Source organism: Pan paniscus, chromosome X, assembly GCF_029289425.2.
Source record: "Pan paniscus chromosome X, NHGRI_mPanPan1-v2.0_pri, whole genome shotgun sequence".
In the NCBI taxonomy this organism is placed as follows: Eukaryota; Metazoa; Chordata; class Mammalia; order Primates; family Hominidae; genus Pan; species Pan paniscus.
Window position 1 is genome coordinate 105,336,698 of NC_073272.2, and position 15,723 is coordinate 105,352,420.

General features: G+C 39.4%; 1 protein-coding gene across 1 annotated transcript in view; it reads left to right on the forward strand.

Annotated features, from left to right (window-relative positions):
- The first annotated feature begins 4,113 nt into the window (after nucleotides 1–4,113).
- The window catches only part of NRK (Nik related kinase), a 136,832-nt gene continuing 125,222 nt past the window's right edge, over nucleotides 4,114–15,723 (forward strand). The window contains exons 1-2 of the mRNA XM_063601537.1: nucleotides 4,114–4,733; nucleotides 12,854–12,919. Coding sequence (XP_063457607.1) covers nucleotides 4,677–4,733; nucleotides 12,854–12,919 — 123 coding nt within the window. The 5' untranslated portion in view covers nucleotides 4,114–4,676. The remainder of the gene's footprint in view (nucleotides 4,734–12,853; nucleotides 12,920–15,723) is intronic.

The following is a 15,723-nucleotide window of genomic DNA, read 5'->3' on the forward strand; positions in this document are numbered from 1 at the left end:
TTAGAGTAGCATTCCGGTTTTCAATAGCAAGAAGACCCGTGTTCAGCTATGCTGAGGGTTTCCAGGGCCTCATTTTAGAAACAAGCATAGCTCAAATCATGCTGAGCTTAAGAGCATTCCATGACAAGCAACAGAAGCTTTTCAAACTATGGTCAGAAGGCACATTTCATGACCTCTAGCTTGAGAAACATTAGGTAGCTTGTTGCTTTGTCCCCAGAGAAGTGGCATGTAAGAAAAATCAAAAGTAATGGTGCCAGGAGTGTTACGAACTGTGGTGGAAATCCTACAGTTTGCAAAGGTGTCTCCAAAAAGAAGAAAGAAAACCTCAAGAAGGTCCTTTAGCCTAGTGGTTCCCAAAAGTTTCCTCCCTCTACTAGGAGGATCTTTCAGAGAGGCTACCCAGCCACTCACAAGTATATTGGAAGATATTGGACCTGAAATGTTTGGAATCACAGATGTGGGACTCTTCTTTCCAAAAAGATTGCTATATAACCTTATGTCACCATTCCCACCCAGGGCCCTCTGATGTACACAGCAAGCTTGTGCTAAGAGAAGAACTAATTTTCATATATGAGGTGTCAAAGTAGAGGAAAACCAGTAAATGGCAGACCCTTTTTGTATGCTTGAAAATTTTAATAAAGTGTTTTATGAGATTTTAAACAAGTTTAAATAAAATTTTTGAATAAGTGTCTATTAAGGTAAATATTGCCAATCTTAAATGTGTAAACGAAAAAAGAAACAACCAAGAATATTTTGAATCTATATTTTTCATAATACACACATGCCCTTGCAGTGTAATTTCTTCAGATTACGTGATTAGCAACTTACATATCAAAATGAATATGTGGTTCTTTGTGTACAAAGATGGAAGTACTGACTTTGGAGTTGTTTTTCCAGTAAAAGGGATGCGAATTGGCAAGGCAGGAGGTGCTATTAAGGGCCAAAGAGCAGAGAGATGCATCCTGATCCTCTAGGGTATCAAACCCATGTCCTTGGCACTATGTCCATGGTACTCCTACCAACTGGGCTACTGTCTGTAACCTTGCCATGTAACATCTCAGTTCTGTTAAGCACGATTGCTCACAAACACAGCCTCCTTCAAGTCCTTACTGAATATGGTTTGTTCCCAGCCAAAAAAACTCACGGGAAGGAATGGGAATACATTTTAATTTTTTAGCATTAAAAGTTGCTGTTTTACTTTCTGGAAGTTTCTTAGCTTGAAAAACCGTGATTTTGCGCTCTGAGGTGATCCACTTGGTGATATCTGCTTAAGCAGTCACTACCTACTCTTAGGCTATGACTGGGTTCCATTTCTTTTTATAAATCCTGTTATTTCTGTTAGAAGGGCTTGAGGGCTGAAAGGGGGAAGGGGGAACTGGATAGCTCAGGGGCCTAGCTAATGTCATCTGATCTCTCTTACCCCGAGGCTTTTTTGCATTTGGCTGCTGTTCACACAATCTCAAAATATGCACCGCACCGGCCCTTCAACAGTCATCAACAAGTGGACTCTGGAGTCAGACTGCCTGAGTTGGAAGCCAGGCTCTTCCAATTACTAGCTGTGAGGCTTTAGGCAAGTTGCTTCATCTCTCTGTGCCTCAATTTCCTTGACTAAACACTTGGGGGCAATAATTTAAAACCTAGAATAATTGTCAACAAAATTAAATGAGATAATACATGCAAAGCACTTAGTCTGGTGCATACAGTAAGCTCTTAATCAATTTTAGCTATTAAAATATACCAACAATTAAAAGTTCCAAAGGGCTAATGGCCTTAAGATAACAGAATGGATTGGAGAAGAAGGGGATGGTACAAATATGGGACGTGTAATGTTGGCAGAGAGATCGTTTCAGGGTAAAACACTATCTGAGAAATTCCTAGACCATGGACAGATTAGGGTTATTTTCATAAAGTTTGAAGTCAGGAAAGAGAGAGAGAAATAAGAACATGTTGGAAGGAGGCAGGGAGATGATGGTTAATAGGGTGAAAGGAAAAGAAGTCCTGAAGTTGGAAAACAAATGCCCTATTTCAAGGCTGTGCTCGGGTCACAGCCCCATGCCTGGAGGCCATCTATTTGCCTTCTCTTCTGCTAGAGGAGCTGACCTTCCCCAAGCTGGCCACAAAAATCCCCATAATGCCAGCTTACAAGGTAAAGTTTCCATGCTCTTCCATGCCTTCTTTCTCCCTTGAAAATAACAATAAATTTAAAAATCTGTAAGTTCCCTGTCAAGTTCTGGTCAAACACGTAGTTTCCCCTCCCCGCACCTGGGGAGGGGGGCGGTCCCAAGAGCCATGTGGCTAATCCCTATGGAGTCTCCAAGTGGCTAGCCTCCCACAGAGCCTTGCAACTAGTGAGCCCAATGATCTAGCCTGGATTGTTTTCCTGGCCTGGACTTGCCCTTTAGACAGGCTAAAACGGTCTTTGCCATTAGGGGCCACGGGGCATTTTCCCCTACACCCCACGTTCAGCAAATCGTATTGTTAAAAAAAAAAAAAAAAGCTTTGACTTATGAACAGCTCTTCCCTTTAGCAAAGATTCTCTTCAGAGTTCCTTTAAATGTTGTATTTTTTGACTCCGTGTCTTATTTCTAAAAACTAAATGTGTATGTAAAAGTGTAATTTTCTGTTAACTAGTTCACCTGCCCTTCTCTAGTTAAGAAATGTTAATTTCAGACTCACATTTAGGAAGATTCAGTAGAGTTTTACTGATCATCCAGGAATTCTTAAAGTGTGTTTTAAAACGGTTTATTTTGTGTGGTAAAATTGTCAAGATTTGAATTATTGGAAAGTGTAATATCTGAAAGTGTAATTTCAAATATGTATCATATTTGAATTATCGAGAAAATTCGATCCAGCACACCCGGGTTTGTTTTTGGGGGAAGGTAGTGGTTGGTTTTCTCTGCAACCGTTAACAGAGAATTTTCTTTATTTAGCGAGACCCGGTTCCTCACACAGGCTGTGGCCATTACACAGCTCACTGAGACTTGAAAGTTAAGGAATGTAAAGAGGTCAAACTCTGGCATTGAAACAGACAGGAAATAAACAAAATCTACCAATATGTAAAGATATTACAGAAATTAGAAGAATGAGTCAGAAATGGAGAGCTCGAGGTCAGTGGGAAGAATTATTCGTATAAATCTTCTTAGAAGAGGTAGGTAATTATTAATCAAAAAATAAAGAAAGAAACAGGAAACAAGTCCCCCCACATCGCTTTCCGACCCCGGAGTTAGGGTGCGCAGAATGCCGTCTGGGAGCTCCAGAGAAAGTAAGCAGTGTCGGGACATTTACTAAAGTGCTCTCTGCAGAGCATGAGTTTAGAATGCGATTAGTTTATGCACCGACTCCCCTTCCCAGGAATGTTTCAAGGGGCTCTTTCTCAAAGCTGAATCACGTTTGTGAGATTCTTTTAAGCCATATGTCAGTCCCCCAGCGCTTTAAAGGAAAACGGAAGCAAACAACTTGGGCACTTGGAAAAGTTTTGCAATGAATGAGCGAATGAATGAAACCCGGCCGGAACGCTGGAGGCTGGAAGGGAAGCAGGAATTTTCTCCGCGCGCTGCGAATACGGCATATGCAAAACTTAGGACCCAGGGCAGGCCGGGCTTTGGAGACGACAGTCAGTCTTACTCAACCCTGCGCACCTGAGAACAGGTGCTGTTCTGAGTGAACGACTGGGACCTGGCACGAACTAGCCTGGGGCCAGAGGAGATAAGGCCTGCCGGGAGAAGAGTTCCCAGCGGCTCAGTCCATTCTGCTCTTGCCCTCGGCTAATGGCTTTGAAGGCCAAGCTGTGACAGCCCCGGGGCGTACTCGGTGCCTTCCTCTGTTCAAATAGGTGCTCGCCTAGGACTGATTCCCAACCCATGGCAAGTCATTTCCTTCTGTAACTCGGTAGGTCTTTGCAAGAAATGGAGCGATAAAATCAGAGGGACAGAAAGAGAAAACAGCCAACTAGAAAAGTCAGAAGTGTTTCTTGGGAAGTCTAGGGCGCGGGTTGTTTGGACTGTGGCAGGGCTGTGGGGCCCAGACTGGGAGCGGCGCGGAGCGGGACCGGTTTTCCGGGGCTGGCAGCTGCCTGGAAAAAGTTTCCTGTGGAACACTCGCCAGCGGGGGCGGGGGCAGGGGCGGCTGGCGCAGCAGTGGACGTGGGAGGGGGCAGGAGGGCCGGGGGAGGCCGCGAAGGGCCTGCTCGCAAACCGTTATAGTCCTTCAGCACCTCCCTCGGCCGGTGGCCCTCCTAGCCTGACTCCCCGCCGGGCGGCTGCCCACCTGGCGACGTGACGCTACACCAATCCCTTTCGAGCTGCTCCCGGGTCCCCTCTCCTTGCACCGCCCCCCTCCCCACCCTGAAAGAGGCGCACCCTGACGGGGCAGGCACAGCGCTCTCGACACGGAGCACCCTTCTAGCTTCTTCGTCTCCAGGACGGACGCTCAGGCTCCTCTCTCGCCTTAGCCCAACTTGCTTTCCCGCCTCGCAAACTCCGGTTTCCCTCCACTCCCAACTCTTTTCACTACACGTTTCCCCTCCTCTATCTCCCACGCCACGAACCCCGATCCCCAAACTCCTCTCTCCCGCCCTCCTCCTTCCCCTCTCCTCCCTTCAACTCTTCATCCGCTTCCACCTCAGACTCTGCGCGCACCCAATTCAGTCGCCATCTCCCGTTCGGCTCCTCGAAGCCATGGCGGGACCTGGGGGCTGGAGGGACAGGGAGGTCACGGATCTGGGCCACCTGCCGGTGAGTAGAGGACGCCCGTCGCCCCCCGAAATGCTCTCTTTTGGCGGGTTCTGCGTACCAGAGGGAGGGAGCGGACGCCCTCAAAACGGGCTAGACCAGGACTTCGACGGGTCCCGCGGGCGCGGAAGGGGACCCTGGGAGCCGGCGTGCGGAAAAGGCGCCCCCTGGGCACCGGGACCGCACCAAACTCCAAGGAAAGGCAAAGGCACGGGGCGGTGGGAAGGAGAGACAGAGAAAGAGATGGCAGTGGGGTGCTGCGGACCCTAAACAGCGGGGCATTTTAAATATGTGACCCGCCTTGTCTAGCGGAGCTCCAGTACCTGTCCTAGCCCGATCGTTCCAACAGAGGTCAAAAAGTGCAACGTCGGGTGGCTCCCTGAGAGTACTCCTCCTCCCTGTTATCCCGCCGCCCCATCGTTTGCTGCTTCTTTTGCCATGGGAGATGCTTACTTGCGGGGTGACCTTTACTTTAGATGACAGCGACTAGAAAATTAAGGCGTTTGAGTCCCACTTTTCTTATTTTCTAATACACTTTCTAAAACCTTATTCTTGCCAGGGCAATGTTCCTGATTTAGTGTTGTGAGAGTGAAAGAACTCGACGCCTTTTGGGGAAGGAGTGAATTCTGCACACTCGATTTTTTTTTTTTTTAATATTGTGTTCCTTACCCAACCAGATTTAGCTTTTTCTTGTGGTTTTCATTTGTGGGCTCATCTTTTCCCGAATGCCCAGCTTTCCTCTAGAGTTGTAATTGATTGGTAAGCTATTATCGCCGTCGTAATTAGTAGACTTATTATTTTGGCAGCGCAGCTTATTTCATTGGCATCTGGTTTCTGGCTAATATTGGATCCCACCCAAATCCGTGTTTCAAGTTCCCTTTTTAGATTGGCATTTCACTCGCACCCTGTCTTGAATGCAAAAGGCCCCTGGATTCTCCGAAAGGGAATAAGCAGGCACCGCGCTGGAATGATCACCAGGCAACTGTAGTTCAGGGCAGTGGCCTGCTTGCTTTGAAAAAAGCTAAATATTAACCTTAAGGTTATAGGACTATTCAAAGTCGATTGACTTAATTTTACACATATTTGGCACTTAAAGAATGTGTTTTTGATTATGACAGAAGCCTGCCTCCCTCAAAAATAGGGCATTCCCAAAGCCTTCCCTATATAATTTTACATTAGATGCTATATGTGGAGAGATAAGGTGGTACACATGGGTAACATTTTACCAAATTGTTCTCTGCCATTTAAAAAAAATCAGTGCAAACTTGAATTACAGATATTAGTGTTGCAATTATTTATGCAGCTTCATAAAATATGTCACAGAACTTTTTAAAATTAAATCTTTTCTCATTCTGCATGCACCCAGAATTTCTTCCTTTCAGTGTGCATACATGAGATTTCCGGAAAATGGAGGCCTCAATTGGTGGTTTCCTTTCTAAGCAGAACTTTCATATTCAGACTAGATTTGCACCCAAGTAAAAGTATAAAACCAAGGAATAAAATGTTACCCTTCCTCCAACATTCTCTGCCTATGGTTGGGAAAAGAGAAAAAAAGCAAACTAGGGCAGATATGTGAAACTGTTGCGGGCAGGTGGGCAAACTGAAATAAACTCCCTTCTAAATATGACTAAATGGGTGAATGGTAAAGACCTCATAGAAATGATAGGACAGGGAATTCCAAACCCAAGGAAAAAAAGAAGAAAAGGTTTTACTGCCACAAAAAAAAAAAAAAAAAAATGTGGGGAAATGGCCCAGACTACCTGACCCGGTCATGGCCCTGGGACATAAGAATTTGGTGGAGCCCAGGAGATAAGAGGAAAGTCTGCAGTCTTTACATTGCAGTTCAGTGGAATATTAGTTTCCTGGAGGTTGGTGGAGTGGGTGTGTGAGGAGCGTAGAAAGATAAGATTGGTTTTTAATGTAAGGGGAGTAGCGAGAAGATACAAAACTTCAGGACATTGATGCTTGGCCTCATTTTACAGACTTAATGAAAGTCTCATAAAGTCCTCAGATTCTAACAATTTCTAAATTTTATACATTAGCCATTTTGTCTCATGTGTGGGTTTTCACTCTCTGAGCAAATTATGCATAATTCTCCCCTGTCCTCAAACACCCAGATTCAAACCCTAAGAAATCTAGCAGAAGAGCAGTAGCATGCCCTTTAGAATTTTCTTTACTATCAAATTTTTAGTCATGGAAAAGTTATTGTTGCTTTGGTCACTGAGTTATATTTTTCAGCGATTTGGGGTTTCTTTACATTTGATTTATTTTCTGACTCTTTGAAGAAATAAAACCAAATGAAGAGGTGAAGAGACATCTTAATCACTTGTGTTGAAGTTTGCATTTTGATGCAAAGTAGAGTTGATAAAGCAAGTAAAGAAACCTTCATATGATGGTATCCCTTGCAGTAATTATCCTCAATAGGACATATGTGGAGGTCAGAAAATTGCCATCTGTAAACACCAAGTATACCAATTTGGCAACAGCTAGACAATGAGGGAAGATTCAAACCTTGGAGTTGCAAACTGAGAAAAAACATTCAGAATGTGGAAGAATAAATAAATATGACTCTAGTTTAAGATTGATACATTATGTCCTTTGCAGGCCTAGCCAGCTAAATGACCACAAGACAAAGACCCTTGAGGGAGGATAGACTTGCTTTACAAATTGAGAATTGAAGAAATTGGTAGGTTATTTGGTATTTTTGTTATTAGATAGATATTATTTTTAAACCTAAAAGAATAAACAGGAATGAAAGCTAGGAAACAAGAAACGGTGACAAAATTATATAACTTTCAACATTAAAACATTCACTTTTATACAATGATATAACTTTTTCACATAATGCACTAAAATCAGAGACAAAATAAGGGAGCCAATGTAATTACAATAGATCAATTCCATTATGTTTGTTAATTAATGGGTTACTGTAATTTTCTGATTTTCTATTGAATAAATATTTTCTATAGGTGAAAAAACAAAAAAGAAAGTGCAGAGATTTGTGGTTTGTGTTTCCTTTCTGAAAAGAGAAGTACAAAGCTTTATGTCTTTATATATATCTTTGTAATATATGTGTGTATGTATATTCACCTTGCCCACCAGCAATACCTAGGGATGTGCGTGTATGCCTCTCTGTCTCCGTCTCTCTCTCTCTATATATATATACACATACACACACACACATATACACATATATATGTTTGGGTGATATATATATATGGTAAGATATATATATGATAATATATATGGTAAGATATATATATGATAATATATTATCATATATTATATATAATAATATATGTGATAATATATTATCATATATAATATATATGATAGTATATATTTCATATATAATATATAATATATATGATATATATTATCATATATATAATAGATAATATATATCATATATATAATATATAGTATATACATTATATATAATATATTATATATATTATCATATATATAATATATATGTAATATATATATATTCCTAGTATGCCTGTGTCCTTGAGACTGGAAACTATTTCTTCCTCTCCAAATCTGTCATGTCTTTCACTATGACTATCCCCTTTGCCTTCTGTGCCCAGTATGGTAATGACATTCCTCACGGCTGTGGCCTTGGTATTTGACACTGCCATGTGCAGTCCTAATCTATATTGGGGTCAGGATTAGACAGGCCTTGAGGGGACAGTAGTGGCAGAGGTTATCTGAAATAGCACATGATCCAAAAACTATATTTGAAATACATTAGGCTTATATTTAAATATAACTGCCAGCTCTACCCAGACCAGGCCTGCTATCCACATTTGGTCATGAGAAATTTCCCACTTTACCAAGTTCCTTAGCCCCCTGTTTAGAAGCAGTTTTACCTTCATTTCAGTTAACTATAATTGAAATATTCAGCATAATCCTCAATTACATATATATAGAGCATCACCTCTGCATAACACTGCACATCAGTTTATTTTCTCAGTCTTTTTTCCAGTTTCTAGAGCAATGGTTTTCATATGGTAGTGCACAAGAACAGTGCACAAAAATCAAGAATAATTTGGAGATTTTGGGACCCATGATCAAAAATTCTGATTTCGTAATTCCAAGGAATCTGTATTTTTAACAGTATTACCCAGATGATTCTCATGTAGCGAGAGTCTATACAGTCTACAGTTTGAGAAACACTGGTCTGGATGAAGAGATTTCCCCTTTAATGCCATTGTAAATTGTGAAGCCCATTCCTCTGACTATCTCTGAAACTCACTCAGGCACTCATCTTGCCATATCCATCCCTTTCATGTTCTCTCTCCATAAACTCTTTTCATAAAATTGCTGTTTCTAATATTACAAAAAAAAGGAGGAAAGCCTCTGCTGTCTCCTTCAAGGTACTGTGCAGTCTCCTTCTTTTTGCAGCCTGACTGCTGGAGCGTGTTTCTTCACTCTCCTTTACTATCCTAAATTTGAAATTTCTTGCTACTCATGTTGACCATTTTTGGTTCCTTTTTCTCCTTAGTCTCTGCCATATTTGGTTCTGTGGATCAGCTTCTGCTTTGAAATTCTCTCCCTTGACCAGTTAACACTGCTTTCTATTGGCTCTTTTCCTTCCAGTTACTCCCATCCCTGGCTTTTATTAAAATTAGCCATCAAGATGGTCTTTCTTCCCTGCCCTTGAATTCAGGAGACAGAAACGACTCCCCAGAATTTGAGATTTCAGTGGGCAGCCAGACTAGGACTTTTAAACTGCAGGAGATAATTTAGATGCATAGAAAGAGATAACGAAAGTACAACAGGTTTGTCTAACAGTTTATGGTTCAAAAATGTTTTAAGACTTAGATTTTTAGTAATTTATTGTAAGACAAACTAGAAATTAGTTTCTTCTTTACTGACCATTTTGTATACCCAAATTGGACATCAAGACATACCAAACCCCCAAATAATCTCCAAATTGGTATAGCAGTCATAGATACGAACATCTACCTTCTGGTTTTCTTATCTCAAGGTGGCAGGGCAGAGGAAAGGACCAAATAATTATGGAAACCCCTCTGACGTGGAACTTCTATTTTCACAGTGACCAAAAAGATTGTTCCTTTCCAATTCTTCCTTCCTTGGAAACCCAGAATAAACTTGCTCTGACTGTAAGTGCAAAATATATGAGGAATTTGGCGTTGTTAACCTAGTATTAAGCATAGTCCTTCTCCTCTTTTCCCCAATTTAATGTTTAGTCTTGAAAGAGAGTAGCATGGAGATGGGGAACAAAAATAGCATATAGAACTAAAGAAAACAATATAGTCTTAGAATATATGAATACTAAGTTGAGCTGCCTTTAAGAGGAAATTTTTAAAATGTTCTTTTATTAAACATGAGTATGAAAGATGGTTTGGTCATTCGAGAGCAGAAATCAAGTTTCCCAACATAGATATGAGGCCTCCATGAATTTTGACGGGCATTTTATTCTAGTCCATTTCCTTGGTGTCTTTTTTGAATAATTAGGTAACTGTATTCAAATCAGGGTAAAGTATTTATGTTATTGAGGACTAGAGAAAGGAATAAAGAAATTTAAGACTGTGCTCAAAGATTCAAAAATAAAGCTTGTACAGATGTTACAATAATTCTCTAATATATGGTATCTTTTCCAGCTAAAATGCAGCCTTAACTATAGCAAAGAATAGTTTACCAATAGGAATCAGCTAACATGTTTGATTATTTTGACAGATGGCCAAAGACTGTTTCTCCAGAATTAACAATGTCTAAAATAAATCCCTCAATGATATCCATCACATAAATATGCTACGGTGATAAAGTCTTCAAGTCAGTCCCTAGTAACTTTTTTGTTGGCTTTTCTCTCATAAATCTTTCAATGAGTTATAACAAAAGTGATATGCTTAATAATAAGGGTAATATAATGATCTATTTTTACTTCTTAGATCCTAAAAATTATCATTTTAGATAAATTACATGTTCGTTGGGAGTATATTTCTGGAACTATTTCTTTGAAATGATAACTGTGTATTGTGATCTTAACTTTGATGATCATTTTGAAAAACTAAGCTGCTAGGCTGCTGCTTTATCTAACAATGCTTTTATCAATTCAGTGGAAACATCTAGATTTTGGAATGACTGATAGACTATGATTTTTATCTGTAGAATTTTAGAGCTGGGAGATCACCTATCACAAGACTTTTATTTTATGTATGTGAAAACTGAATCCCAGAGAGAGTAAATAACTTACCCAGAGTCATATAGTTAATTAATGGTAGAGCTGGGGCTAAAATTCAAGTCTTCTGACTCTCTGTCCAGTTGAATACTTATTGAATGATGTAATCCCAAAACTGTGTCATTTTCCTATGACAGTTTTGCTAGATTACACAAATATCATGGCAGTTTTAAGGAGTTTATAATTTCATTCATCTAAGTTGCATATGCTCAATAGTTTTCCTGTTTAGCTTATATTTATCACAGCAATAAAAATGTTTTCAAACAGGATTAAACAACGTTTGTGTATATAAAATAAACTTTCAATAAGGTATGTGAATTTCCAGGAATTTGCCAATGTTCTTACCACTTTGTGTATAAATTGGCATCTACTCATGCCTTATATAAGTTTTGCTAAAATAGCAAAATAGGCTGCTAGACTAAAAGTTCAAACAGTGATAAAATTCAAGAAACCATATTTTGTGGTGAACAATCAAGGAGTACCCATATTTAAAGGTAAGAAAACAATACTTGAAGATAAATATGGAAGCCTCATAACTCTATCCCAAAACATGTTATGTTTTGTTTCCTATGATGCCACATTTAGGGTTAAGCCACAGAAAACGTCACTTTGTGCCATGAACAGGTATTTAGCAGATGCAAAGTTTAACTTTTAAAAAATTGTCTAATTTTCTTAAAATGATGCTCTTTTAATATCATGATCTCGCTTTGTTATTCATATTTAGTGATGGTATTTCTTTTTTAAGAGCTGTTACAGGTTGGTGCAAAAGTAATTACGGTTTTGCCACTATTCTAATGCCAAAACCGCAGTTACTTTTGCATCAACCTATAATTCAAATAAGTAATCTAAACTTTGTATCCAACATCTAGTCATCATTGTTGCATGTTAAATTTTCTGCTTGTCTAGTTATCACTCAAAAGAATAACATCGGCTGGGCGCAGTGGCTCATGCCTGTAATCCCAGCACTTTGGAAAGCTGAGGCGGGTGGATCACGAGGTCAGGAGTTCAAGACCAGCCTGACCAACATGAAGAAACCCCATCTCTGCTAAAAATACAAAATAAGCTCAGCTACTTGGGAGGCTGAGGCAGGACAATCACTTGAATTCGGGAGGCAGAGGTTGCAGTGAGCCAAGATCACGCCATTGCACTCCAGCCTGGGCAACAAGAGTGAAACTCCGTCGCAAAAAAAAAAAAAAAAAAAAAAAGAAGAAGAATATTAAAAGAGTACTTCCATTACAAATAAATGAACTTATTTCTATTTTATCTTTCTAATTACATCATTAATATGCCTCAGCCTTACATAATTGTGTGCATTTTACAGTTTTATGATAAATAATTACACGACTACTTAATGTCCATACTGCTTATTCTTTTTTATGAATGAGTATAGTCAGTTCAAGGAGATTGTGACATGTCTATTATTTTCGTAAATGACATTTAGGTTCTTCCCATGTAAATTTTAACAGAACAAGGCAGATTGGAAATACCACTTAAGATAGTTGAATGCAGCCATAAAAAAGGTTGAGTTCATGTCCTTTGTAGGGACATGGATGAAGCTGGAAACCATCATTCTCAGCAAACTATCGCAAGGACAAAAAACCAAATGCCGCATGTTTTCACTCATAGGTGGGAATTGAACAATGAGAACACATGGACACAGGGCGGGGAACATCACACACTGGGGACTGTTGTGGTGTAGGGGGAGGGGGGAGGGATAACATTAGGAGATATACCTAATGTAAATGACGAGTTAATGGGTGCAGCACGCCAACATGGCACATGTATACATATGTAACAAATCTGCACGTTGTGCACATGTACCCTAGAACTTAAAGTATATATATTAAAAAAAGATAGTTGAATGCTCACCTAATTTCCTAAGAAGATTAACCATTTTTATTTTACTTTTTTGCAGGATCCAACTGGAATATTCTCACTAGATAAAACCATTGGCCTTGGTACTTATGGCAGAATCTATTTGGTAAGTTGACTTACATTATTTATTCATTCTTCATTTTCTAATGACAACAAAGATTGTGAGTCAGACACTGCAAACCACATAATGCCAAAATATGGCATTTCACTTTGAGAGAGAAATCAAATTAGATAGCCCAGTGACACCTGTAAGAATTACTGTTTATTATCACAAAAGTAATGGATTGGCTAATCTATAGTGTACCAACCAACCAAACATAACATCTAAAAATTAGCAGAAAATAAAGTCACCAATGGAAAATTGAAGTAATTCAAATAAGATATACCCAAATAAGATATCACTTGTCTTATAGTATACATCCATACCATTCTAAATACTCACATTCAACTGAAAACTGAATGTTATTAAAAGGAATGTTTTCATAACATTCTATATCATACTGTGTACTTGAGTGTGCACATGTGTGATAAAATTTGCTAAAGAATCTAACAAAAAATCTGAATTTATTTAGTGATTACTTATGGTAAACACTAAGTATGTGCAGAGGCTGTGATAGTCTCTGGGAATAAAATGATGAACAAAGCAGATAAAGTCCCTTCTCTTTTGGGGCTTATGGTTGAGAAATGTATGTGAGTAAGTATGTATATGTTATATGTGTTGGGGTTGTTGGGGGAGCCATACATTACATAAGTAAGCACACAAATAACTGTATACTTCTGTATCTGTGCGTTCCACATCCATGGATTCAACCAACATTGTATCAAAAATTAAAAAAATGCGTAATGTGCAGACTTTTGTTCTTGTCATTATTCCCTAACCAATAAAGTGTAACAACTATTTATATAGCATTTACATTGAATTAAATGTTATAAGTAATCTAGTCATCACTTAAATTATACTGGAGGATATGCGTAAGTTATATGCAAAAAAAAAATTACTGTGCCATTATATATCAGGGACTTGAGCATGCCCTGATTTTAGTGTTCACGGGAGGCCCTGAATCCAGTCCCCCACAGATACTGAAGGATGACTGTAATTGCAACTGTAATATAAGATCGGTAAGAAAATTCTTAGTGATATAAAAGCATAAAGCAAGGGGGCTTAATTTAGATTGAAATGTCAGTGTTGATCTCCCACTCACTGGAAAGGGAAAGTGACCGTTAAACTGATATCAGAAGGATAAATATGAGGTAACCAAGAAAAGGTGTGGTTGTGGAGGATGATGTTAATACATTCTAGGTGGAGGCATGGACAGTGTTAAGGGCTGGTTTGGGGATGGGGTGCTTTAGTAGCCGTATCACACTGATCAGGTACCTTTCTATTCTCTAATATGGGGAACTGACATTTTCTCAATCTTGTGTAATGTTCTATATAATTGCAGTGTTCTTTTTCCCCAGGCCTGTTGCTCAAAAACCAGATTACTGTCCTTAGGCTGATCCTTACAGCAGACTGATCACAGGTCCTCCACATATAGGTTGTATAGAGGTGTCCTAGTATAAGCCCAGAGGAAGGGGCTTCTTTCTAGTTCAGAAAAGGGTGCCTTTTTTCTTGCCAAGTCTTGCAACTTTGGGACTACATCTACCCAGAGGGGCTTCTTTTCTTATTCATCTGCCCAGGTGGGAAAGGAGGATGCTTTTTAAACTTTGCACAACAGCTCCTATAGGGCCTGGTGCTGTGGCTCACTCCTGTAATCCCAATACTTTGAGAGATGAAGGCAGGAGGATTGCTTGAAGCCAGAGTTGAGATGATCCTGGGCAACAAAACAAGACCCCAGCTCTACAAAAAATTAAAAAGAAAAAGTTAGCCAGGTGCAGTGGATGTGCGCCTGTAGTCTTAGCTACTCAGGAGTCTAAGGCAGAAGGATCACTTGAGCCCAGGTGCTTGAGACTGCAGTGGATTATGTTTACACCACTGCCCTCCAGTATAGGTGACAGAGCAAGACCTTATCGCTTAAAAAATAAAAATAATAAAATAATAAACTAAATAAAGCACCCATAGCATAGAAACTGAGTAGTAGAAATAGCATGTGGACAGGTCTTAAAAACAGAAAGAACCTTGGTGAATATAGGGAACAGAGGGAATGCTAGTATTCATGACCAAATCTTTTCAAACCATTTTGATCATATCTATTAACAGAACTAATAAGCTATAGAGGGTGATATGATATAGACTGAAATATATTGCTTATGCTACCTCAATTGCATCCTGTACTGAACGATTATTTAATATTTGTGCGATCTAGGTCAGCTTTGCCACCTTATACATAGATACCTACATCTTATACATAGATACCTACATCTTATACATAGACAAAATATTTATGGTACATTTACAGTCTCCATGGCTGTATGCACATTTTAGTTCCTTAGGGTGTGTGTGTAAGTGTGTGTGTATACTTGTTCTGATTCAAATGTATAGAGCCACCAGATGTGAGAAATAAAAGCTCAGAGTCATATAAGGTAAGAAGCAAGGTTAAAATTAGACAACACAGAAAGATGGCTACTCATTATCATTCATGTGATAATGAACTGTGATGGCACCAAAAGAAGAAAAGTAAGAGGGTAAAAAGGTAAGTTATGCATGTGAATATCCTTTTTTAAAACTCAGGGTTTATTGGGATATAATATATATTTGGTAAGATTAACTCTTTTAAGTGTACAACTTTATGAGTTTGGACAAATGCATACAGTCATATAACTGCCACCACAATCAAGATTTTCAATGTACATCTTAAACTAATCACAGTCTAGATTCAAGGAGTATTCTACCTCTTCACTGTGTGGTTTCCCAACTGGTGTACTCTAGGGTTATGGCTGTCAGGCATTTTGCTTTTACATATGCTACAAACC